The sequence below is a fragment of the Symphalangus syndactylus genome, chromosome 1, assembly GCF_028878055.3.
Source record: "Symphalangus syndactylus isolate Jambi chromosome 1, NHGRI_mSymSyn1-v2.1_pri, whole genome shotgun sequence".
NCBI lineage: Eukaryota > Metazoa > Chordata > Mammalia > Primates > Hylobatidae > Symphalangus > Symphalangus syndactylus.
Window position 1 is genome coordinate 103,662,414 of NC_072423.2, and position 26,452 is coordinate 103,688,865.

Here is a 26,452-nt window from a genome sequence, read left to right on the forward strand (position 1 = left end):
GGAAATCCCGCCCCCTCGGCCTTCCTGCCCCGCCTCCCGGCGCGTCCATTGGCTCCCGGGGACGCCCATCCGCGCTGCGGCGGTGGTCGGGAGGTTCCCGTGGGGCGCTAGGCTCTCCCGCGAGCGCGGGCGTCGGAAGCGGCGGAGGTGGCAGCGTCTGCCCTGGGATGGCCTTCCTTGCACGCCCGCGTTTGTATCTAAATCGCAGGGGACCGTCTCTTCCTCAGCTTGCCGGCGCGAGGAGCCGGAGCCTCGAGTTAGGGCCACACGGGGGAATTTGGGGCGGGTTGACTTTTCCCGCAACATATTTTGTCAGAGACCTTGGAAAAAGCCCTACTGCTGGCGCCTTTTAGTTTCCTCAGATGATAACGTTCCCAACTCCGCTCGAAGCATCCAGGCTTAATCCTCTCCAGCAGAATGGTGCTGACTAACTCAGATGTCTGAGATCCGCAGCTGTGTCAATAATAGGACTTTCTGGCAAACTTGTGAACGTAGGCTCGAAATTGTTTTTCTGGACGCTTGAATATCAGTATATTCAGCTGAAAACATGTGATTTTGTTGCCAGTTTATCAGTTCCTACCTGGCCTCCCGAGGTCAGTCCTTCAGGACTGACGCTGCAACTCCAACTCCCATGTTTCTTTTTAAATCACAAAGGAAAATATCTTTTAAAAATCAGGATACACTGATTAATTATGTTAGTAACTAATTGGCGTTTCTGTTTCATCAAAAAGTTTGGAAGCTTTAAATAGTTTTAGCCTCTAATTTTACAATAAAGTGAAGCTCAAAGCTGGGAATTTGACCAGATGAGGGCTACAAGCCCATCCATTCCTCTTCCCTCTTCATCTTTCCCAACCTGTCACCCTGGCTCATTTATGTCTCTGTATAGTTGTAGGCTTTCATCATTATACAGAGAAAATAACAAGGTAACTAGGGTCTTCTAAACATCTAGCCATTAATTCCACCAATCCATTCCATTTTCATTCAAGAAATACCAGAGATGCTGAGTAAAGATTATTAGCTGCCTGGTTCCACAGATACATGGGAACAAATCCAGAATAGTAGTAGCACAAATCCGAATATAGTAACAAATAGAAGTTATATATTTTAAACGAGAATAGTAGATTTTCCCATGATCTCTTGAAGGAAAGATAAAATTATATTTTTAAAGTTTTGTTGGGTAGACTTGAATTGTAGTTTTACGGAATTATTTTTAGTGTTACAATCTTTAAAAGTTTTCCCCTTAGATTGTTTATCAGCCAGTCTCTCTCTCTCAAAGAATTCTTTAGTTCTTGAGGAAGTTGATTTGGAGGCAGTTCTTACAATGAGTTAAGGGTTCCCAGTTGTGTTACAGGTTCTTTTTCCTTGATATCTCATTTCTGCTCTGCCAACAAGAACACCATGCACCCCCAGCTCTAAAGAAGGAAGACTTTCGAGGTAAGTGACCTTCCTGATTGAACTGAGTTAGATTTTAAATGAAGGAGAAGGAAGGTTATGACAACTGTTAAGAATTAGGAGTGAGGAGTGTAAACAATGTATAAGAAAAAAAAAAAAAGACCAGGCGCTGTGGCTCACGCCTGTAATTCCAGCAATTTGGGAGGCTGTGGCAGGCGGATCACCTGAGGTAAGGAGTTCAAGACCAGCCTGCCCAACATGGCGAAACCCAGTCTCTACTAACAATACAAAAATTAGCCGGCATGGTGGCATGCCTGTAGTCCCAGCTACTCAGGCGGCTGAGGCAGGAGACTCAATTGAAGCCGGGAGGCCCAGGTGCAGTGAGCTGAGATCATGCCACTGCACTCCGGCCTGGGCGACAGAGTGAGACTCTGTCTCAAAAAAAAGAAAAGAAAAGAAAAGTATTTGTTACCCCATTACCTTGGCCAAACCAAATAATTCCGATGAAAAATTCGATTAGGTATCTGAATTATCTGGGTGTGGTATTGTCAAGTTAAATGGTTTCCTTCTTAGTATGTTATGTACATCTAAACTGTGTTTCTGTAAAGGACTCTCAAGAGGCCATTACATTATCGTAGAATGTCAAGGAATTCTTGCCGGACTCAGCTGGTTAAAAAATAAAACAGGCTGGGCGCGGTGGGGCTCACGCCTGTAATCCCAGCACTTCGGGAGGCTGAGGCAGGCAGATCAAGAGGTCAAGAGATGGAGACCATCCTGGCCAACCTGGTGAAACCCCGTCTCTACCAAAAATACAAAAATTAGCTGGGTGTGGTGGCACACGCCTGTAGTTCCATCTCTTTGGGAGGCTGAGGCAAGAGAATCGCTTGAACCTGGGAGATGGAGGTTGCAGCGAGCCGAGACTGCACTCCAGCCTGGGCAACAGAGCAAGACTCTGTCTCAAAAACAAAAAATAAATAAAAATGAAAAAATAAAACAAAAACAGATTCACATTCAATTGGATGGAGAGGTAGGTTTAGTCAAATCTAGTTTTAACCTATTTGTACTAGAATCCAGTTTTAACCTTCCATTTGGATTCTCTAGCTTTAGGCCGCTGTATACCCTGCTCATCCAAAAATGTGGTTGTATTTCCTACGTTAAAACATCTCCAAAGCTGCAAAATTCATAGTCCTTTTTGATAACCAGTTTAGGTTTAATCAGCCTAAGTTTTGTGCAGTTAACCAAACTCAGTTCATTTTAAGCCAGTTTTCTTTTATAGAGGAAATGAGGCTTGTTCAGAGAATGCCTTAGGGGTTACTGGAGACTCATGTGTGGGTAGTAGAGTAAAAACTTTGGGCAACTGGTTAATTTTATGGAAAGCAAGTCAGGATTAAACAACATCCACTAAAGATTTCTTTGAGATGTTTCACATGTATACCTTGAGACATTTCACACGTATAATTTACAACAAAAGGACATACAGTCTTGTAAATAGAGTTGTTAATTATTAGTCTCCTAAAATTATATGTGGTCTTATAATTAGGTTTTTACGTGATACTCCTTGAAGTTCTGGTCTGTGATCTGTAATAGGAAAGAATCCAATAACCCAAGTGATGCTGGTACTTTACTTTTAAAAACTATCCCTTTAGGTCAGTGGTTTCCAAACTTAATGCACACATAAAAATCATCTGGGAAGGTTGTTAGAATACAGATTCCTGAGCCCTGCTGGAAGATTTTGGTGTAGTAGGTCAGAGTCAGGGCTGGGAATCTCTCCAGTTAAGTCTGAAGTGGGTAATCCACCAACCACATGAGGAAAAACTCTATCCAAGATGGAGAATGATCATTTCCCTTTCCTAAATCACTTTGTATTTAAAAAATTTTTTTTAAAGAGTCAGGTGGGCACAGTAGCTCATGCTTGTAATCCTAGCACTTTGGGAGGTCAAGGTGGGAGGACTGCTTAAGCTCTGGAGTTTTGAGACTAGCCTGGGCAACACAGAGACACCATCTCTACAAAAAAAAAAAATTAAATTAAATTAAAATTGAAAAAAATAGGCCTGGTGCGGTGGCTCATGCCTGTAATCCCAGCACTTCGGGAGGCCGAGGCGGGTGGATCACCTGAGGTCAAGAGTTCAAGACCAGGCTGGGCAACATAGTGAAACCCCGTCTCTACAAAAATTAGCTGGATGTGGTGGCAGTTTCCTGTTATCTCAGCTACTTGGGAGGCTGAGGCAGGAGAATCGCTTGAACTTGGGAGGCAGAGGTTGCAGTGAGCCGAAATCACACCACCGCACTCCAACCTGGGTGACAAAGCGAGACTTAGTCTAAATTTAAAAAAAAAATTAACAAAAAATAAAGAGTCAAGCAAACATTTGGAAAAGGAATCCTAGATTCCAGCTGAGGATGGGGAGAGGGACATGATTTCCAGGCTAACGAGCCTGGAAACCACCTACTCACAAATATCCTCTGAAAGACTCCATCAATCTAAAATTCTGGGAAATTCATACTCCTTTTAAAGAGTATAATGTATAATGCAAAAAAATTCTGGTTGTTACCTAGTAAATCACTCCTTAGTAGGACTAACTTTAACAGATAATTCAATTATTTTCTTAATACCAGCTGAGATAAAGCAGATTCAGGAAATAGCAGATTTCAAGAAAATAGATAATTTGGGAACTTGACTCATTTAATCTATTTTAAAACATTAGCGCCAGTAGCAGAGTAGGGGGAAGCTTTGGACAATTGGAGGGTAGAACAAAAAGTTCTGAGGAATGGGTTGCAAAAAGAGGTGGGAGGGCAGTAAGGACCAACTGGTTCTTCATTGTGCCACTGCAAACTAGCTTCTGCCTTTGACCTTGACCTTGATGTCACTTTTACTCATTGCCACAGCATCCTTAGAATGCGGGACAATTCTGCAGCTTCAACTTTCTTGACGGTAAAAAGAAAAAAAAAAAAAAACTTCTAGGAAAATTGTATATGCTTTTGTTTATCTATGGTTGCCTTGATTCCTTTTTAGAAGAACACGTTAATTAATTTGTTTGACAAGGCCAAGAACTTTAACACAAAATAGCATCATAGCCCTTCTGTGGGGAGGTAGATGAGAACATGGTTATGAGCTCATGAGCTTGGGCTGTGATTTAAATTCTGGCTCCACTGTTTAGTAGCTCTGTGACTTAAGTAAGGTTATTTAACTTCTCTGTTTCTCCATTCTGTCATCTGAAAAATGGAGCTTAATACTAGAGAACTTACATTAATAGGGTTGTTAAGATGATTAATGAGCTTTTAGAGTAGCTCCTAGCACAATAAGCATTCAGTAAAAATTATCTTTTTCATTATCAACTATTAAATATTAAAATATTTTAATACGTTTAAGGAAGTTTTTTGTCTCTATCATATTTTTTTAAAAAACAATATTTTTTAAATCAGAAGATTGGGCCCATTACCTTAGAGAATTCTGATGCTATTTTAAATAACATTAGTTACTCTCGCTAATGGTTTATCACTTTGATTTGGGGGCTTTTGAGGCCAAAACCAAAATTTCAAAATCAATAAATATGTACTTTGAAATTCTGGAGGCAAAGTGTACCAAAACAATTACCAAAATAGCCAAGATTATTGCCATTATGATTATTGCCATATTTTGAGGTTTTTAAGAGTTTCTGTTTTGTTTTGTTTTGTTTTTTGTTTTTTTGTTTGTTTGGCGGGTGGTGAGTGGGTAGAGGTACCCCCAAGTTAAAAGAAGACTTTCATGACACTTACCCCACATGGGAATTCTGGAAAGAACAGTCAAATCATTGGGGAAAAAATTGCTTATAGGCTGGGGGCAGTGGTTCACACCTGTAATCCCAAAATTTTGGGAGGCTGAGGCGGGAGGATCGCTTGAGCCCAGGAATTTGAGACTAACCTGGGCAACATAGCGAGACAGTGTCTTTACAAAAAATTTAAAAATTAGCCAGGTGTGGTGGCACATACCCGTAGTCCCAGTTACTCGGGAGGCTGAGGTGGGAGGGCTGCTTAAGCCCAGGAGGTCAAGGCTGAAGTGAGCCATGATCTTGCCTCTGTACTCCAGCCTGGTGATAGCGAGACCCTGTCTCAAAAAAAATGCTTTTAGGGAAATTAATATGTCCTGTGCCTGTTTAATCATAGAAAACATTTTAATATTTTCAGAGCCATAGAGGGCAGTGAAAAAACAGAGTAGCAGAATTGATTATACCAGTACTATTTATCCAATGGCTAATACAAATAAGATTCTCAGGAATAATTCACACATGCTTCCAAGAACACTAGATGGCGCCAATTATTTAGGATTCAGACTACCTCAGGGAACAGCTGTCTTCATTCAACAAATATTTATTAAACAATGAACAAAACAAAAATATCTGTCATTGTGGAGCTACAGGTTAGTAGATATGGTGGGGAGAAAGACAATAAAAAATAAACGTGGTAAGTAGTATTAGAAGTATAGCATATTGGCCGGGAGCAGTGGCTCATGCCTGTAATCCCAGCACTTTGGGAGGCCGAGGCGGATGGATCACGAGGTCAGGAGTTCGAGACCAGCCTTGCCAATATGGTGAAACCCTACCTCTACTAAAAATACAAAAATTAGCTGGGCATGGTGGCGCGCGACTGTAGTCCCAGCTGCCCGGGAGGCTGAGGCAGGAGAATCGCTTGAACCCGGGAGGCAGAGTTTGCAGTGAGCCGAGATTGTGCCACTGCACTCCAGCCTGGGTGACAGAGCACGACTCCATCTCAAATAAATAAATAGATAAATAAGAAGTATAGCATATTACAGCTACAAGGCTGTAGTGAGCTATGATTGCACCCCTGTACTCCAGACTGGGCAAACCTTATCTTATATAGTAAAATAAAGAATAGTATGTTAGAATGTCATAAGTGCTATATAGAAAATAGAGTAGGGAAGGCCAGGCACAACAGCTCATGCTTGTAGTCCCAGCACTTTGGGAGGCTGAGGTGGGAGGATGGCTTGAGCCCAGGAGTTCAAGACCAGCCTGAGCAACATGACAAGAACCCATCTTAACAAAAAAAATTTTTTAATTGGCTGGGTATGGTGGTGTGTACCTATAGTCCTAGCTACGTGGGAGGCTGAGGTGGGAGGATTGCTTGAACTGGAGAGTTGGAGGCTGCATTGAGCCATGGAGTAGAGGCTGCACTCCAGCATGGGTGACAGAGCAACACCTTGACTCAAAAAAAAAAAAAAAAATAGAGTAGGGAAAACAGAGCCGGGGCAGCTGCAATTTTAAACAGGTTCTTCAGAATGGGCTTCATTGAGAAAGTAACATCTGAACAAAAACTTGGAGTGGCTGGAATGAGCCATGGGGATATCTAGGGAGCAAACATTCCAGAAAGAGAGACCACCAGGGCAGAAGCCGTCACCCCTAAGGTAAGAGTGGCCTGGCCTGGTTCAAGAATTGCACAGAGCCCAAGATGACAGGAGAAGAGCAAGCCAGGGGAAAGCCTGAGGTGTAAAGGAAGAGAGAGGAGGCCACGTCAGGCAAAGCCTTGTGCCCACTATGAGGACTTTGGCTCTTACCCTAATTTTGGACAAAAACACCTTTAATAAAGGCAGCGATTTGAAACAAATGTTGGGGAAACTGGAGAATTGGTGATATACTATATAATAAATTATGGGTGGCCAGGCATGGTGGCTCGTGCCTGTAATCCCAGCACTTTGGGAGGCCGAGGTGGGTGGATCATTAGAGGTCAGGAGTTCAAGACTAGCCTGGCCAATATGATGAAACCCTGTCTCCACTAAAAATACAAAAATTAGATGGGCAGTAGTGGTGCACGCCTGTAATCCCAGCTACTTGGGAGGCTGAGGCAGGAGAATCACTTGAGCCTGGGAGGCAGAGGTTGCGGTGAGCCAAGATCGCACCGCTGCACTCCATCCTGGGCAACAGAGTGAGACTCTGTCTCAGAAATAAATAAATAAATAAATAAATAAATAAATAAATAAATAAATGGCAAATTAACTTTGTCTTAAGTAAACTCAATCATTTACGAGATCCTTTGATTTAAAGGGAAAAAGACTACATTAGTGGTTTAGCTAAATCACACTCACTATAAACAGGACCAAAAGCAATGTCTTAAGACAATGCTTTAAAAAAGTCATAAAAAACGACTTCATGCTCTACTACAGGGCTACAGTAACCAAAACAGCATGGTATTGGTATAAAAATAGGTACATAGACCAATGGAACAGAGTAGAGAGCGCAAACATAAGGCTGGACACCTGCAACCATCTGATCTTCAACAAAGCTGACAAAAACGAGCAATAGGGAAAGGACTCCCTGTTTAATAAATGGTGCTGGGCTATCTGGCAAGCCATATGTCAAAGATTGAAACTGGACCCCTTTTTTACGCCATATACAAAAATCAATTAAAGATGGATTGAAGACTTAAATGTAAAACCCAAAATTACAAAAACCCTGGAAGAAAACCTGGACAATACCGTTCTGGACATAGGATTAGGCAAAGATTTCATGATGAAAATGCCAAAAGCAATTGCAACAAAAGCAAAAATTGACAAATGGGATCTCATTAAACTTAAGAGCTTCTGCACAGCAAAAGAAACTATCAACAGAGTAAACAGACAACCTACAGAATGGGAGAAAATTTTTGGAAACTATGCATCTGACAAAGGTCTAATATTCAGCATCTATAAGAAACTTAAACAATTTACAAGGAAAAAACAACCCCATTAAAAAGTGGACAAAGGAGGCCAGGCGCAGTGGCTCACGCCTGTAATCCCAGCACTCTGGGAGGCCGAGGCGTGTGGATCACGAGGTCAGGAGATCGAGACCATCCTGGCTAACACGGCGAAACCCCGTCTCTACTAAAAATACAAAAAATTAGCCAGGTGTGGTCGTGGGCGCCTGTAGTCCCAGCTACTCAGGAGGCTGAGGCAGGAGAATGGCATGAATCTGGGAGGCAGAGCTTGCAGTGAGCCGAGACCATGCCACTGCACTCCAGCCTGGGCGACAGAGCAAGACTCCGTCTCAAAAAAAAAAAGTGGGCAAAGGACACGAACAGACACTTTTCAGAAGACGTCATATATGTGGCCTACAAGCATATGAAAAATAGCCCAATATCATTGATCATTAGAGAAATGCAAATAAAAACCACAATGAGATACCATCTGTAGGGAGCTATAGGCCATCATCATTAGCAAACTAATGCAGGAACAGAAAACCAAATACTACATATTCTCACTTACAAATGGGAGCTAAATGATGAGAATACATAGACACAAAGAGAGGAACAACAGTCAGAATGGCTACTATTAAAAAGTAAAAAGCTAACAGGTGCTGGTGAGATTGCAGAGAAAAGGAAACACTTATACACTATTGGTGGGAATGTAAATTAGTTCAGCCATTGTGGAAAGCAGTGTGATAATTCCTCAAAGAGCTAAAAACAGAACTACTATTCAACCCAGCAATCATATTACTGGGTACAAACCCAGAGGAATATAAATCATTCTACCATAAAGGTACATGCATGTGAATGGTCATTGCAGCACTATTCACAATAGCAAAGACATGGAATCAACCTAAATGCCCATCAATGGTAGACTGGATAAAGAAAATTTGGTACATATATACCACAGAATACTATGCAGCCATAAAAAAAGAGTAAGATTGGCTGGGCATGGTGGCTCATGTTTGTAATCCCAGCACTTTGGGAGGCCAAGGCAGGCGGATCACCTGAGGTCAGGAGTTCAAGACCAGCCTGGCCAACATGGCAAAACCCGTCTCAACTAAAAATACAAAAATTAGCCGGGTGTGGTGGCGGGTGCCTGTCATCCCAGCTACTTGGGAGGCTGAGGCAGGACAATCACTTGAACCCGGGAGGTGGAGGTTGCAGTGAGCTGAGATCACACTACTGCACTCCAGCCTGGGCAAAAGACTGAGACTCCATCTAAAAAAAAAAAAAAAGGAATGAGATCATGTCCTTTCCAAACATGGATAGAGCTGTAGGCCATCATCATTAGCAAACTAAGGCAGGAACAGAAAACCAAATACCACATGTTCTCACTTAAAAATGGGAGCTAAATGATGAAACTACATAGACACGAAGAGGCAACAACAGACACTGGGGCCTGCTTGAGGGTGGAGGTTAGAAAGAGGAGGAGGATCAGAAAAAAATAACTATTGGGTACTAGGCTTAGTACCTGGGAGATGAAATGATCTGTACAAGAAACCCCCATGACACAGGTTTAACTATGTAACAAACCTACATGTGTACCCCTGAACCAAAAATAAAAGCTAAAAAATAAATACAAATGGGTTTATAGTTTTTTCTCTTCCCTTTCTGAATACTAATGCAGCCTTAAAGCCATTAGGTGCGGCCAGGTAAAGTAGGAGTAGATACAAAGTGGAGAAGCCACGGGGGCCCAGAACAGGGTGTTGGAGTCCAAGCTGTGTGAGGAGACATCCCCACAGAGGAGTGGCCTGGTGTGAGGTTTCAGAGCCTGTGCAAGGTGAGGAGGCATCTGTGGAGGGGGTTGTCAGAGCACAAAAATGGTAAAGAGGGTGTTTGGTGGCAGGATGTTGGAACAAAAGTGGGGTGAAGAGGGCACCTGCATGAGAGTGCAATTTGGAGCCCAAGCGTGATGAGGAGGACTTTTGTGTGGAGTGGGAGTTTGGTGCAGGATTTCAGAACCCAAGGGGTGAGGGAAGTACCCATAAAGGAGGGAAGCCTGGTGCAGGGTCTCAGAGCCTTATACCTCGAGCAAGGTGAAAACAGCATTCACGTGGAGCATGGCTAGGTCTGGGGTGTCAGAGCCCAAGTAGGAAGAGAAGGGCTTTTTGGGGAAGCACCTAGCACTTCTAAATGTAGATATAAACGTGTATATGTATCACATGCATGTGTTTTGTAGCTCTTCCACTGAGAGGTCCTGGGAGCAGAGATGCCCCAGTGGCAATGAATACACATACAGCCCAGATTTTGCCCTCTAAACACCATTCTCCACTAAAAAGAAGCTTGGAGGGCTCCTTGGAGGAATGGCTAATCCTAGGTCCCTGGAACAAGAAAAGCACAAGATGTACCTGGGACATCTTGTTGTGCCAGAAAGTAGAAAGTGTTCAAAAATGATGTCAGCAGAGCGAGACTCCGTCTCAAAAAAAAAAAAAAAAAAAAAAAAAATGATGTCAGACTTGAAGGGGACTCCCATTGGCCAAATCTGGGGAAATTTGAACATCATAATAAATAATGAGATTATAGCCTATTAAAATGGGAAACTGTGAGTCCATACTGATATAAATAAATGATATAAATAATTCAAAAATTTGATGAGAAACAATATTTACATAGGGTTAAAGTACCTCCTCCACACAAAATACTATATTATAAAGGGGAAAAGAGTAACTTTACAGTGGAGAAACCTGGCAGACACCATCTTAATCAAAATTAAATATCACCAGTAATGAGACATATCAAAATCATGTGCTACCTGATTGGAAATAATGAGAACACAGCATTACTTCTGTGACATTCCTACCGAAGATGCTTAACCTGAACCTAGTCACGAGGAAACATCAGCTATAACTTTATTTTTTATTTTTGAGACAGAGTCTCACTCTCACCTAGCCTGGAGTGCAGTGGCACAATATAGCTCACTGCAGCCTCGACCTCCTGGGCTGAGGTGATCCTCTCACCTCAGCCTCCTAGGTATCTGGGACTACAGATGCACACCACCATGCCTGGCTAATTTTTTGTGGCTTTTGTAGAGATGAGGCCTCCCTTACCAGGCTGATCTCTAACTGCTGGGCTCAAGTGATCTGCCTGCCTCAGCCTCCAGCCTCCCAAAGTGCTGGCATTACAGGTGTGAGCCAATGTGCCCAGCCCAGATAACCTTAAATGAAGGACATTCTACAAAGTAGCTGACTGTAATCTTTAAAAAGTGTCGAGGTCATGAAGGTCAAGAAAATACTGAGGATCTGTTGCTGATTGAATGAGACTTAAGAGACACAATTGAAGACAATGCGTGATTCTGAACTGGATTATTTTACTGTGAAGGAAGTTATTTGGGGCAATGAATGAAACTTGAATGGGGTTTGATGATTGCATGGTAGTGATATAACCAATGTTACTTTATTGATTTTGATGGTTTGATTGTGATTATATAGGAGGAAATCCTTGTTTGCAGGAAAAACACTATTCAGGGTTGATGGGGCATCATGTCAGCAACTACTCAAACGGTTGGAGAGAAAGGTTTTTGTACTGTACTTGCAACTTTTAAGTAAGTTTGAGATTGTTTCAAAATTAAAGCAAAACCATTACAAATTAAAACCAGGTACATAGCTATAATCATGAATAGACAATTGAACGTGATACATTGCTAAATTGTTTATTTTTGCCTTAACCTTTTTCTGTGGTTTTTTTGTTTGTTTGTTTTTTGAGATGGAGTCTCACTGTATCACCCAGGCTGGAGTGCAATGGCACAACCTTAGCTCACTGCAACCTCTGCTTCCTGGGTTCAAGCGATTCTCCTGCCTCAGCCTCCCGAGTAGCTGGGATTATAGGCGCCCGCCACCACACCTGGCTAATTTTTGTATTTTTAGTAGAGACAAGGTTTCACCATGTTGGCCAGGCTGGTCTCGAACTGCTGACCTCAGGTGATCCGCCTGCCTCAGCCTCCGAAAGTGCTGAGATTACAGGTGTGAGCCACCACAACCGGCCAACATTTTTCTGTTTTTAAAGAGAGATTATTAAATAGGTGTCTTGGCTATAGAAAAGAAGAAACTTTGGGTCCTGGAAAGTGATAAGACCTCTGGACACTCAAAGTAAAATATTCCAAAGTTCATCTTTGCTCTTTTCTATCCCTACTTTTATGAGAACCTAGACACTAATGATAATTCTCATACCTCCCTAGAAGAATCCATTGGTAACCATGATAGCTGCCTTATTTGATTACAACCTTTTAGAAATATATATTTATTTTAAAGTATTTCTAATATCTGAGTTGCTAGATTTCTGAACTGTTATTTGCAGTCTTCTAGTACTAAAATGAACTCACTTATTTAGGTTATATATGTGAGATATATGACAATAATATTTACTATTCTAGATAAAGTTATTCCGTAAAATATTTTTAGATCTTTATCATTTATCACATTCTGTCAATTTTCACTAGAGTTTTACCATCTCATTCTGGGAACTTTGTCTTAATTCTGAAGTAATTCAGTTTGCTAAATACTTGCCCATTTGTGTATATAATTAGAAATAAAATTTGTATTTTATTTTGATTGATAAACCCTCCTTCATCTATATTCCCTTCTTAGTTAATGATACCATCATTCATCTGGTCATCTAAGCTAGAAATATTGGAATCACATTAACTTCCTCCTCCTCCCCTCAACAGACAAGCACACACACACCCCTGTCTCTGGCAGGCCTTATGTTATGTTGCTTTTCTCTGACCTTTTCTTGAAACATCTCTGCCTCAACATATCTCTGAAAAGCCCTTATAATAACATTGATAACAGCAATAAGTAAGTAATGGTAAGCAGTTTATGTAATGTCTACTATGTGTCAGGCTCTATTCCAAGAGCTTTGCAGATATTAATATATTGGATCCTTAATTAGGCACTATAATAATCCCCATTTTATTGCAGAAGAAACAGGCTCAAAAAGGCTAAGTTATATGCTCAAAGTCACATAGCTAAGAAGAGCTGGAATTTAGACCCAGATAATCTGACATCAGAGTTCGGTTCTTAACCCTTCCTCGGTTCTATTCAATCTCACCCAAGTAGATTTGGGCCATTTTCTATTCCCATAGTCACTTGTGCCTGTATCTTTATTTTATTATATTGTAATTGTGTATGTACATACTGGTGTTCCTAGAAGACTAAAGAGAATGTTACTATTTATATTTACAAAAGTAGAGAGAATAATGAATCCACATACACTGGTCTCTAATTCAACATGTCAACATTTTGCAATAGCTGCCTCAATTATCTCTTTCTTGGTTTTCTTTCTGTTTTCCTAAAATATTTGAAAGCAAAACCCAGATATCATGAAATGTCACCTGTAAATACTTGAGTATCTTTTAAAGGGGCATATTAGGTAACCATAATCACATTATCATACCTAATAAAATCAACATTAATTACTATCCTCTTATGAGTTTCTTGAAGGCAGAAATGATTTCATCTCTATGCTCTGAGTCCTAGTGCACTCCCTGATATATGTTGGAGTTTAACAAATGTTTGTTATGATTGAAAAGTTTATTTATTTATTCATTTATTTGAGATGGAGTCTTGCTCTGTTGCCCAAGCTGGAGTGCAGTGGCACAATCTCGGCTCACTGCAACCTCCGCCTCCTGGGTTCAAGCAATTCTCCTGACTCAGCCTCCTGAGTACCTGGGATTACAGATGCCTGCCACCGCAGCTAAGTTTTGTATTTTTAGTAGAGACAGTGTTTCACCATGTTGGCCAGGATGGTCTTGAACTCCTGACCTCGTGATCTGCCTGCCTCGGCCTCCCAAAGTGCTGGGATTACAGGCGTGAGCCACCACGCCCGGCCGGAAAGTTAAAGTTGTTTAAAACCGTAACATTTATCCCCCAGGAACAATATTACAAATAACTATCAGTTTCTTGGGTTAACTGACAACTCCCATTTAATCTACAGCGATTAGATTAAATAGCACTAAAGTTTAGGCCTGAGCCCTTTGGAGCCTTAAATCCTAAACCATTTTATCTTTGAATGTTGAGTCTGAGAAAAACCTGAGTCTAATTTAGCTCAGCCCTGAGTTTTCTTGTTCCCACTGTCAATCCAGGCAGGACATAAGAACAAGGGTTCGACTGGATGGAAGTGTTCACTGGTAAAGATTTCTTAGAAGGAAATATGGCAGCATCCACCAAAAAATAATATGCTTTCCAAAGACAGTTTTCCATGGATTTCCATGCATGTCCATGCACCCCTGCATGTGTGCTAACATGTATGTAGAGGATGTTCATTGCCAAAATGGTATAGTAAAAAATTGGAGACAACCTATATGCCTCATTGTCAGGCGTATAGGTTGATAAATTATGGTTCATCCACTTGTAGTGCCAAGCAGGTGTTGAAGGGAGAGGCAGAGCTATACATGTTTGTGGTGTGTGTGTGTGTGTGTGTGTCACACTATGGGAGAGTGGACCACATTACAGAACAGTACACATTTGACCCCATGTGCATGTGTGCCAGGGCGGGGAACATCACACATCAGGGCCTGTCGGAGGTGAGGGGCTGGGGGAGGGATAGCATTAGGAGAAATACCTAATGTAAATGATGAGTTGATGGGTGCAGCAAACCAACATGGCACATGTATACCTATGTAACAAACTTGCATGTTGTGCACATGTACTCTAGAACTTAAAGTATAATAAAAATATATATGTGCATGTGTGCATCCTCCTATTTAAGTCAAAATATTTTGAAAGACAGGCAGGAGAAACGCTACATCGTTAGTGGTGATAGCCAGTAAGCTGGGGAGGTAAGATGGGGTAAAAGTAAAGGAGACTATCATATTTTACTGCATGCACTGTTGTATAGAATGAATCTTTTTTAAAATTTACGTTTTTTCTCTTTGCTACTTGGATCAGCATGGAATGAATCTTTTTTTTTTTTTTTTTGAGACAGAGTCTTGCTCTGTCCCCGGGCTGGAGTGCAGTGGCGTGATCTCGGCCCACTACAACCTCTGCCTCCCTGATTCAAGGGATTCTCCTGCCTCAGCCTCCCAAGTGGTTGGGACTACAGGCACGTGCCACCACACCCAGCTAATTTTTGTATTTTTAGTAGAGACGGGGTTTCACCATGTTGGCCAGGATGGTCTCGATCTCTTGACCTCGTGATCCACCCACCTCGGCCTCCCAAAGTGCTGGGATTATAGGTGTGAGCCACCATGCCTGGCCTATAGAATGAATCTGTTAAAAATAAAAATGCATTTGTCTTTTGGTTGACTTTATATCAAATTTTTTAAATCAAGGGCTTGATATGTACAAGACATTATACTGTAAACAATTTTAACTGGTTTGAAAATGAAAAATATAATACTTTTTTGAGACTTGAGAAGGGCAAAGGCTGAAATGCTTTTTAATTGTTATAAACCGAATGTACTAAAAAAACTTACTTAACATTTCCTATGTGACAGGCACTGTGCTGGGTGCAGGGGAGATCGAAGACTATATGAAACAGACCTTGCTCTCCTGAACCTCGTAATCACTGGGAAAGCTCCTGTGTGTCTCTAGTAACAATGGCAGACAAGGTCTGCCATAGAAACCACAGAGTGCCACAAATATGAATTGTTCAACATGACTCGAGATTTTTAGATTTTAAACTTGGATTTTTTTTTTTTTTTTTTTTTTGAGATGGCGTCTCACTCTGTCGTCCAAGCTGGAGTGCAGTGGCACGATCTCACCTCACTGCAACGTCTACCTCCTGGGTTCAAGCAATTCTCCTACCTCATCCTCCCCAGTGGCTAGGATTATAGGCGCTCGCCACCATGTCTGGCTAATTTTTGTATTTTTAGTAGAGACGGGGTTTCACCATGTTGGCCAGGCTGGTCTTGAACTCCTGACGTCTTGTGATCCACCTGCCTTGGCCTCCCAAAGTGCTGGGATTACAGGCATGAGCCACCATGCCTGGCTTTTCTTTTTTTTTTTTTTTTTTTTTTGACAAGGTCTCTCTCTGTCACCCAGACTGGAGTGCAGTGGCATGATCACAGTTCATTGCAGCCTCAACCTCCTACGCTCAAGTGATCCTCCCACCTCAGCCTCCTGAGTAGCTGGGATCACAGGCGCATGCTACCACGCCCGGCTAAAGGTGTTTCAATTTTTGAAGAGAAGAGGTCCCACTGTGTTGCCCAGGCAGGTCTTGAACTCCTGAGTTTAAGCAATTCTCCCACCTCGGCTTACCAAAGTGCTTGGATTATAGGCATGAGCCATGGCACCTGGCCTAAACTCAGATTTTTTTTTTTTTTTTTTTTTTTTTGAGATGGAGTTTCACTCTTGTTGCCCAGGCTGGAGTGCAATGGCACGATCTCGGCTCACCACAACCTCCATCTCCCGGATTCAAGCGATTCTCCTGCCTCAACCTCCCTAGTAGCTGGGATTACAGGCATATGCCACCATGCCCAGCTAATTTTGTATTTTTAGTAGAGACGGGGTTTCTCCATATTGGTCAGGCTGGTCTCAAACTCCCGACCTCAGGCGATCCGCCCGCCTCAGCCTCCCAAAGTGCTGGGATTATAGGCATGAGGCACCACGCCCGGCCTAAACTCAGATTTTTAAATGAATGCCCTATCTCAATTTTTATTAAATTTTAGTTACAGAATACCATAATGTCTTCTCTTTTGTAGATTGCCCTGGAGTGATACACATGTAGTTAACAGAAAACTGGGATTACTTTACATATTAAAAAACAATAGTTAAACCCTGTTCAAGTAAACTTAAACAATACTAGTACAGTATTTAAGTTGCATGTCAGGTTTCAAATGTCACATCTTTTTTTTTTTTTGAGACGGAGTCTTGCTCTGTCGCCCAGGCTGGAGTGCAGTGGCGCAATCTCGGCTCACTGCAAGCTCCGCCTCCCGGGTTCACGCCATTCTCCTGCCTCAGCCTCTCCGAGTAGCTGGGACTACAGGCGCCCGCCACCACGCCCGGCTAATTTTTTGTAGTTTTAGTAGAGACGGAGTTTCACCGTGGTCTCGATCTCCTGACCTCGTGATCTGCCCGCCTCGGCCTCCCAAAGTGCTGGGATTACAAGCGTGAACCACCGCGCCCGGCCTCAGATGTCACATCTTGCTAGTCCCATCTGTCCATCCATCCATTTAATTCACTTATTCAACAAATTTTATTGAATATCTACTTGGGCATTGTTCTAGGAAACACTGAAGGCATTGCAGTAAAAAATAAACTTATATTTTAGAAAACACATCTTAACATTAAAAATACTGAAAGTGTGAAATCAGTGCAATTCCTATGCAAAAGTAAGGAAGGGGCAAGGTTCACTGGAGCTTTGCTTATTTCCATTTCTTATTACGCTCACAGCATAATAATTGTATGGCTGGTTTACAGAAATCTCTGCCAAAACACCTCAGACCTAGTACATTTTTCCTGATGTTAATGATTTGGATATTAATTGAAATACACAATTTAAAAATAAATATTTATCAAAACATGAATAGATTTACATGTTCCTAAAACAAGAAAAAACATAAACCTCTCAGTTTTTACTTCATCTTGTATGTATGGATATTTGAAATATAGACTGTCCAATTTTATTCCTAAAATCTCTTCTCTCTAATGTCAATATGTCAGACTTTTCTTTCTCATATCAAAGTAAGTGTTGAAAGATACTGAGTATCGGCCAGGCGCAGTGGCTCACGCCTGTAATCCCAGCACTTTGGGAGGCCGAGGGCAGAGGATCACTTGGGGCCAGGAGTTCAAGATCAGCCTGGGCAACATAGTGAGACCCCAAACAACTCCCCATCTCAAGAAAAGTCAGTCTTTACAATGGCCTGCAGGACCCTACATGACCTGCCAGTCTTCCTTATTTACTTGATCTCACCTTCTACTCCTCCCTCCCATGTTCACTCTGTTCCAGCCACACTGGACTCTTCCTCCTCTTCCTGAAAATATCTGGCACAATCCTCCCTCAAGGCATTTACACTGGCTGTTGTCACCATCTGTAGTGTTCCTCCCCTATGATTCCCCACAGCTTACCCATTTATCTCTTTTAAGTATTTGCTCAAATATCATCTTCTCAATGAGGCTTACCTTTCTCCCCTTTTAACCTGCAACCTCTCTTCCAGCACTCCTGACATCCCTTGCCCTGTTCCCATTTCTATTCCACAGCACTTAACCACTTTTGGCCATATTACAAAATATAGGTTTCTTATGTTTATTGTCTGTTTCCTCGCTATAGGATTTTTTTTGTGTTCTGTTCACTCCCTAGCATTCAAAACAGTGCTTGGGCTAGGTGCCGTGGCTCATGCTTGTAATCCCAGCACTTTGGGAGGCCGAGGTGGGCGGGTCACTTGAGGTCAGGAGTTTGAGACCAGCCTGGCCAACATAGTGAAACCCCCATCTCTACTAAAAATACAAAAATTAGCCAGGTTTGGTGGTGCACACATGTAATCCCAGCTACTCAGGAGGCTAAGGCAGGAGAATTGCTTGAACCCAGGAGGTGGAGGTTGCAGTGAGCCGAGATTGCACCACTGCACTCCAGCCTGGGTAACAGTGAGATTCCGTCTCAAACAAACCAACAAACAAACAAACAAACAAAAATCTGTTGAGTAAGTATATGAGAAAATGCTTCCCTCACATTTTTAGATAATTTTTCCTGCCTTTTATTTTCATCTACTCATCCAGATATAAAATGATTTATGTAAATCCAGCCAGGTGTGGTGGCTCAAGCCTGTAATCCCAGCACTTTGGGAGGCCAAGGCAGGTGGATCACAAGGTCAGGATATCGAGACCATCCTGGCTAACACAGTGAAACCCCGTCTCTACTAAAAATACAAAAAAATTAGCCGGGCGTGGTGGCAGGCACCTGTAGTCCCAGCTACTCGGGAGGCTGAGGCAGGAGAATGGCGTGAACCCGGGAGGCGGAGCTTGCAGTGAGCCGAGATCGTGCCACTGCACTCCAGCCTGGGCAACAGAGCAAGACTCTGTCTCAAAAAATATATATATATAAAAATATATATATAATATATATAAAAATATATATATATAAAAATATATATATAATATATATAAAAATATATATATATAAAAATATATATATAATATATATAAAAATATATATAATATATATAAAAATATATATAATATATATAAAAATATATATAATATATATAAAAATATATATAATATATATAAAAATATATATAATATATATAAAAATATATAATATATATAAAAATATATATAATATATATAAAAATATATATAATATATATAAATATATATAATATATGTAAAAATATATATTATATATAATATATATAAAAATATATAATATATAAAAATATATATAATATATAAAAATATATATAATATATAAAAATATATATAATATATATAAATATATATAATATATAAATATATATATAATATATAAAAATATATATATAAATATATATAATATATATAAATATATATATAATATATATATGTAAATCCAAAGAAAATCAACTTGAGCCGAATAAAAATATTGGAGCATCTTTGTTAATAAAGAAGAAGTTGAAAACTGGAGTTGCTCTGGCATTTGCTGTGGCATCCTTTTGCCTTGTGCCTCTGAGGCACTCATCTGCGGGGCTCAGGGGCTCAGTGAGGCCTGCACTGACATCTACCCTTCCACCTCCTGCACTAATTCATCTTACCTGGCTCACCTGTTTCCTTTTCCCATTCTTACCCTGGCTAACATACTAGATAATTTACCTATAATTATTATTTGTTTCCTGCCCCCCACCCTGCACCACTGTGAGCTCTATGAAGGCAAGGATAGTATTTTGTTTTTTTCTGGTTCTGAGAAGGTGCTCAACCAATTGTGGAAGGAAATAATGAATGTCTCAAAGGAGAGAAAGAAAGCTGAGAAGGTCCTGTATTCTCTCGCTTCCTCCTAGTCATCCCAGATTAAGATACCCCCCACCTTTGCACAATCTACATCTCAGCACTATATACAAAATCTCCATGAGGTGTAAATGTTCACCGGTTTATTCATCCGCAGAATGGTTTTACACGTATATTTATAAATCCATATGCCTGTTGATGTTTTGCATGTGAGATCCTTTATTTACCCGAGAGCTTTCATCAGGAGGAATTTAGCTCAATATTTGTGAGATCATAATAGGATAAAAGCTGATGAAGATGAGCTCCATCCTATAGAGGCTATTTCCTCTATGAGTGGAGACCGTTTTTCCCTTCCCTGAAGGAAAGGCCAGCAGTTGTTTAAATAATGAATAAAGCTAAGCACTTAAATTTATCTTCAGGAAGGTACTGGAAGAAGAGGAGGAGCAGAGTACAAGAACTACAAGTATACCTTTGTGGGGGGAACAGCCAGTTCAAAATCTTCCCAATCAGCAGTTATACTTTTCTTTTAATTTCAAGTTTTCTTAGGATTATGAAATTAAAACATTCTGTTCTTGGTTATTTTCATAAGCCTTACCATCTTGAAAGACTCCATCCTCTGCCCATCCCTCAAAAAATCAACAGAGGGAAATTTTTCTTTAGAAAGCAAACTATATTCTTTTCTTTAAAATAACCGTGACAGAGAAATCATTCACTTTAAGTAGTCATGCTTCTAAGTTGCTTGGAGGTGATTACATATGAACCTTTATATAGACATGTATCTCTCTCATTTAAAAGAAAAGAGGAAGGAAAGGAATTAGCCCATTAATTATTTAAAATACTTGGTGCAACTGTTCCTATGAATTAATCCAGGCACTTGGAAGACAATTACACTCCATGTTAATAACATTGCCAACCTTTTCCACTATGCTGCACTCCAAATACTATTGTGTTTTCATTGACAACATTCCCTATTACATATGCATATGAAAAACAGGCATTTTCATCAGAATTACCGTAATAGCATTAAGAGATTATTATTTTTTCCCATTTCCTTGGAAGAAAATTCACTTAAATTAGATTATTTATTACTCGACTGCTCTCGTATCTTGCCTGTATGTTTAGGTAACTGGAGCCCATGAAAGTATAAACTTCAGAATAAAAAGCTTGATTTTATACATTAATGATTTCAAATAAAAGATAAGTGCCACATTTGTGCATCACTTCTTTAGAGAAAGTTAAGTCTGTGTTCTGCTTAGGAGAGATAACACTTTTTGTCCCTGTAGGTGGCCCCCCTGGTGTAGCCATTAGTTGCTAATTACTTGCAAACAAATAAACAATTAACTCCTTAAGCTGCTGGCTGGGCAAGTGTTCATTGACATGCTAAAACTTTCTAAGACAGGATTTTAATTAGTGACGTTCTAAATCCAGCCCCCTTGTCAGCGGAGCTATAAGGTGAACTGCAGGAAGATCCCAGCCCTATACACATGGGGCAGAGCCAGCAGAGGCCAGAGCTGTTGCTCTGTGCAGACCACGAGAGGATGTCTCCCAGCCTTCAGGAAGGCGCTCAGCTTGGGGAAAGCAAACCCTCAACTTGCTCCTTTTCAATTGAGAGAATCTTAGGACTGGACCAGAAGAAAGACTGTGTTCCATTAATGAAACCCCACAGGCCCTGGGCAGACACCTGCAGCTCCTCAGGTATGCCGCAGCTTAATTGTTTCAATTCTTTGTTATTTCATTTACAGTGTTTAATTTGCCCTTTATTTCATACTACATAGAGCTAGAGTTTAGGACTTTAATTTATTATTATTATTTTTTTTTTTTCTGAGACGGAGTGTTGGTCTTATTGCCAAGACTGGAGTGCAATGGCATGATCTTGGCTCACTGCAGCCTCCGCCTCCTGGGTTCAAACGATTCTCCTGCCTCAGCCTCTCGAGTAGCTGGGATTACAGGCATGCACCACCATGGCCTGCTAATTTTTGTATTTTTATTAGAGGGGGGGGGGTTTCACCCTGTTGGTCAGGCTAGTCTCGAACTCCTGACCTCAGGTGATCCGCCTGCCTCAGCCTCCCAAAGTGTTAGGATTACAGGCATGACCCACCATGCCCAGCCAGAGTCTAGGACTTTTAATGCCTACAGCTGAGTCCTATGGGAAATGAAAAGAATATCAGCTTTGGATTGAGCAAAGTGGATAAGTTCACTCACAGGAAATACCAAGAACCTGCATTTACTTCAGAAGATCTCTCCCTGTTTGACACATCAGATATTTGAAATCTCTTTTCACTGAAAAATAAACAACATTCAGAGACCAAAGAGGCAGGATTGCCAAGACAGGATCTTCATTTTTGATTGGTTTTTGGTTAATGGGGGGCAATTCTCTTGTGAACCCCAGAATTCCACTAGGAAATGAAAGATGAGTTCCTGAAACTACCTCTATAGAACTTTGTGGAACATAAGATTGACGATCTAAGATAGGGCTTATTTTTCTGTTTTTAGGGAAAGATGGTAACTTATGTCTACATGTCCCAAATCCTCCCAGTGGGATTTCATTCCCTAGTATGGTGGATCACCCAATGCCAGAAGAAAGAGCTTCGAAATATGAAAATTACTTTTCAGCCTCAGAAAGACTGTCTTTGAAAAGAGAGTTGAGTTGGTATAGAGGCCGAAGACCAAGAACTGCTTTTACTCAAAACCAGGTGGGAAGTGTTTTCACCCAATAATGATAATATAAAGGCTTTAATTGACACCAAGTTGAGCAAAAGCCCACTCACTTTGGTATCTCAGTTTAGAAGCCTTATTAATGAAACAATAGACTATCATATTTTAACAATTTCCAGGTAATCATTTTTAAAAAGGCATCCAGATTAATTGCCAAGATTTAAATGTAGTAATTTTACTCTAGAAATTAAAGCTTATTTTTGGTGACATACTGAATATCAACATTTTTTTTTCTTAGATTGAAGTGTTAGAAAATGTCTTTAGAGTAAACTGCTATCCTGGTATTGATATTAGAGAAGACTTAGCTCGAAAATTGAATCTAGAGGAAGACAGAATCCAGGTAATTTTCAAATTTAGTTGTTATTCATGATGTTGAAATGTTAAGAATAATAAAATAATGTTTCTGAGACCTATTTTATTTTTCCTTAACTTTAGATTTGGTTTCAAAATCGGCGTGCAAAACTGAAAAGGTCCCATAGAGAATCACAGTTTCTAATGGCGAAAAAAAATTTCAACACAAATCTCCTGGAATAGATAGAAAACTAAACAAGTGAAATTATCTTCTAATTGCAGAGCGTGAAGAATCAGTGGAAATATTAAGTGTTAAAATGTGATGTTTTCTTTCCTGCATTTAATCTGAATATTGTCATTTTTTCTGAAAATATATTGTAAATAATTACTATTATAGCATGGTACATATTATATTTGGGCACTTTTAGTTATAGTAAAGACCTTTTCTATATATTTTAATAAACATTTTCAGAAAAGGTTGCTATTTTTAAGTGAGCCAAATTAATCTAATAAATTAGTTTGTTAAAATCAATAGACTCATGACTAAGTGATTCCACAAGCTGGATTCTAATTATAAAGTATTTCAAGTAAAATAATCTGAAGAACAAAAGTGTGAGTTGTTTCCATTAGTTTCCTCCATGCACATTTTGAAACATAATTATGCTTCACTATATTATAGATTATGATTTATTCATGAATCTTCAACTTCTCTTGATTTATAGCATAAAGCAGTGAGAATTTCTCACCATTTATCAAAACAAATTCTTACAGCATGTTAGTTTCAAGTTTTTTTTCCAAGCAAAGTCATTATGCCAAAGTAGAAATATATAAGCATCAGCTATCATATTTATACCATTGGTACTGAATTGCACAAAAGAAGTAAGCAGCAAATAAATGCAAAATTTTAAATAGTTTTCTAGTTTAATTTTGTACTTTCATTCATTAGTGATAGTGATCATCTAGCTTATATCCAGTTTAATGATTTCTAATCAACTGCAATATTAAGTTGACTGAGAAGGTAGGATAACTGACCCACCTTTTGTAAGTGCTCTGACATAGTCGCTGGAGATAATCAACTATGTGTTTTCATTTCCAATTTTCCCATTTTACCTGCCAATTAAAGATGGGGGGCCGGGCGCGGTGGCTCACGCCTGTAATCCCAGCACTTTGGGAGGCTGAGGCGGGCAGATCACGAGGTCAGGAGATCGAGACCACGGTGAAACCCCGTCTCTACTAAAAAAATACAAAACATTAGCTGGGCGCGGTGGCGGGTGCCTGTAGTCCCAGCTACTCCGGAGGCTGAGGCAGGAGAATGGCGTGAACCCGGGAGGCGGAGCTTGCCGTGAGCCGAGATCGCGCCGCTGCACTCCAGCCTGGGCGACAGAGCGAGACTCCGTCCCTGCCCCCCAAAAAAATATGGGAATAGGATAAGATATATAACAAGAAGGGAGCCCTCTCGGCTGGAAATCTGGGCATTTGTTTTCTAGTTAATGGAAGACTTAAGTGGGTGGGGTTTTTTTTGTTTTGGTTTTTGTTTTTTGAAATGTCAGCCTAAAACTATGACTTTGTCCACTGGAAGCCAAATTTCAGCTTTGTCCATTTGATTTGAATTCTCCCTTACTTCTCTTTTCTTTCTGTCCTCTGTCCTTTGTGATGTCCCAGTGATGATCCAGGTGGAAGGTTCTCATTGAATTATTGAATCTATAATCACTATTTTTTATATATAAAAGACTAGAGGGAGTTTGCATATTATTTCTAAGGAAAAGCAGCATGATTCAGATTTTGGAGCTTTTTAAAATTATTTACTGAGAGCACATTTGAGGTAGAGAGTTATGTGTCCCAACAATTGGTCAGTAATATTCTATAAGCAACTGGTCAGTGCTTATTCTATTCCACTGTTGCTGAGATGGAGAGGGAGGAGGAAAAGAAGGGCAACAGGGTAGTTAGGAAGAACATAGGCATTACATGTTTTCCAAAAAAGACTGGGCCACTTTTTCCAATATAAAGAGCTGCTTCCATTCATATAAAAATTGGAAGCACTATTTATGAAATGTATTAGTTCAAATTTATCCACAAAGAGTTTTCTTTGTTCTCCATTAGGTTATTATGAAATTATGTTAAATTGAAAGACTGGAAGTTACCAGGAGTAGGCTCTGGGGGAGTGGGTTGGAGGGGAATGTGTCACATGATGGGTAAGCTTTTATTTTAATTCCAAATTTATTGTCATTCTATATTCTGCAAACAATATAAGCAGTATAGAAATAGGGTAAAATCCCCCTTGAATCTCATCCTTCAGAGATAACCATCATTAAACATCTTTATAGATCTTTTTGTGTATCACAAAAACATCTTTATATATATATATACATACACACATATTTGTTGTTTTTGCTGTTATTTTTTAAAATGTGATCACACTTGACATTCTGTTTTGCATCTCTCTGACATCCTGCCACGTCAGAATTATAGCTCTGTCTCCCGAATGTCTGTTTGGTTTAGGATAAGATTTCAAGTCTTATACACAATAAGAAACTATTCCACATTATTAATATTAATATTAAAGTATTTTTGAAGTAGTGCTTTTCATAAATTGAGATTTTTCAAAGAGTAATCATAGTTTATCTAGAATTTCTACAATTAAACCTAATTCCCAAATCCCTGAGGAATGTAAAGATTCTGTGTAAAATGATAGAATCTAGAAAAAAATGAAACACCATCACAGATATCGATTGACAACTAATAATGCACTTAAGTTTTTTTTTAATTATAAAAACTGGTCATACCTCTAAAAAGTCTGGTGAGGAGAGAAACATAATAACCCTAGACCATCATTATCTCGGTATTTTCCAATGACAATTTTATATAACTGATTTATGTGGCCCTAAAATTCAATTTTATTTATAATTGAAATAAATTGTGTTTACAACTGAAGTTATATATTTATAACTGAAGCTACATATGTATAACTGAAATCATTTATAATAGAAATGATATATTTATAACTGAAACATTTATAAGTCAGAAAAATTAAAACAATAATTTATAATATTAAATAAATAACTATAAATGTAATATGCCTATCTTTTTTTATATTTTTTGATACTAATAACAATATAAGTTCTATTATAACTTTTGTGAAGCACGTTCATAATATATAAGAATACTCAAGAAGCAGGATAACATAAAAGATTGCTAGTGTATTTTCTCTGAAATATTTTTTAAAAATCTAAAGATAAAGGCTGATCTTGTTAAAAGAAATAATGAATCAGTAACATTTTTGGAATTACAATTGCTAGAAATTTGGAGAGAATATAATGATATTCAGGGGGAAAATTGGACTCGGGAAAAATCAAGCAAAATGAAAATGGAAAGGAAAACCCGAGATAGAATTATCTTTCCCTCAAAACACGTAGGCTCTAATCCACAGCTTATCTCTGTTCCTGGTAATTCTAGGCCTTTGTCTCCATTAATGCTCAAGACAAGGTGAA

General features: G+C 39.8%; 1 protein-coding gene across 5 annotated transcripts; it reads left to right on the forward strand.

The window, feature by feature from the left end:
• Nucleotides 1-78: 78 nt before the first annotated feature.
• HESX1 (HESX homeobox 1) lies at nucleotides 79-23,496 on the forward strand. 5 transcript variants are annotated; one of them, XM_055273434.2, is made up of 6 exons: nucleotides 79-923; nucleotides 1,352-1,434; nucleotides 21,387-21,653; nucleotides 22,452-22,651; nucleotides 22,912-23,013; nucleotides 23,109-23,496. In XM_055273434.2, exons 3-6 carry the CDS (start codon nucleotides 21,443-21,445, stop codon nucleotides 23,205-23,207), a joined length of 612 nt encoding a protein of 203 aa, XP_055129409.1. In that variant the 5' UTR covers nucleotides 79-923; nucleotides 1,352-1,434; nucleotides 21,387-21,442; the 3' UTR covers nucleotides 23,208-23,496. The 5 variants fall into 5 exon arrangements, with proteins under 5 accessions (XP_055129409.1, XP_063501681.1, XP_055129419.1 ...); XM_063645611.1 differs by having other exon boundaries at nucleotides 1,393-1,434; XM_055273444.2 differs by having other exon boundaries at nucleotides 79-256.
• The last annotated feature ends 2,956 nt before the right edge of the window (nucleotides 23,497-26,452 follow it).

Bases quoted from the DNA above. Each gene is read 5' to 3' on its own strand.
- HESX1 (XM_055273434.2), top strand. From the start codon at position 21,443: ATGGGGCAGAGCCAGCAGAGGCCAGAGCTGTTGCTCTGTGCAGACCAC. The intron at 21,654-22,451 runs GTATGCCGCAGC...TTCTGTTTTTAG, and splicing joins AGACACCTGCAGCTCCTCAG to GGAAAGATGGTAACTTATGT. The intron at 23,014-23,108 runs GTAATTTTCAAA...CCTTAACTTTAG, and splicing joins TAGAGGAAGACAGAATCCAG to ATTTGGTTTCAAAATCGGCG.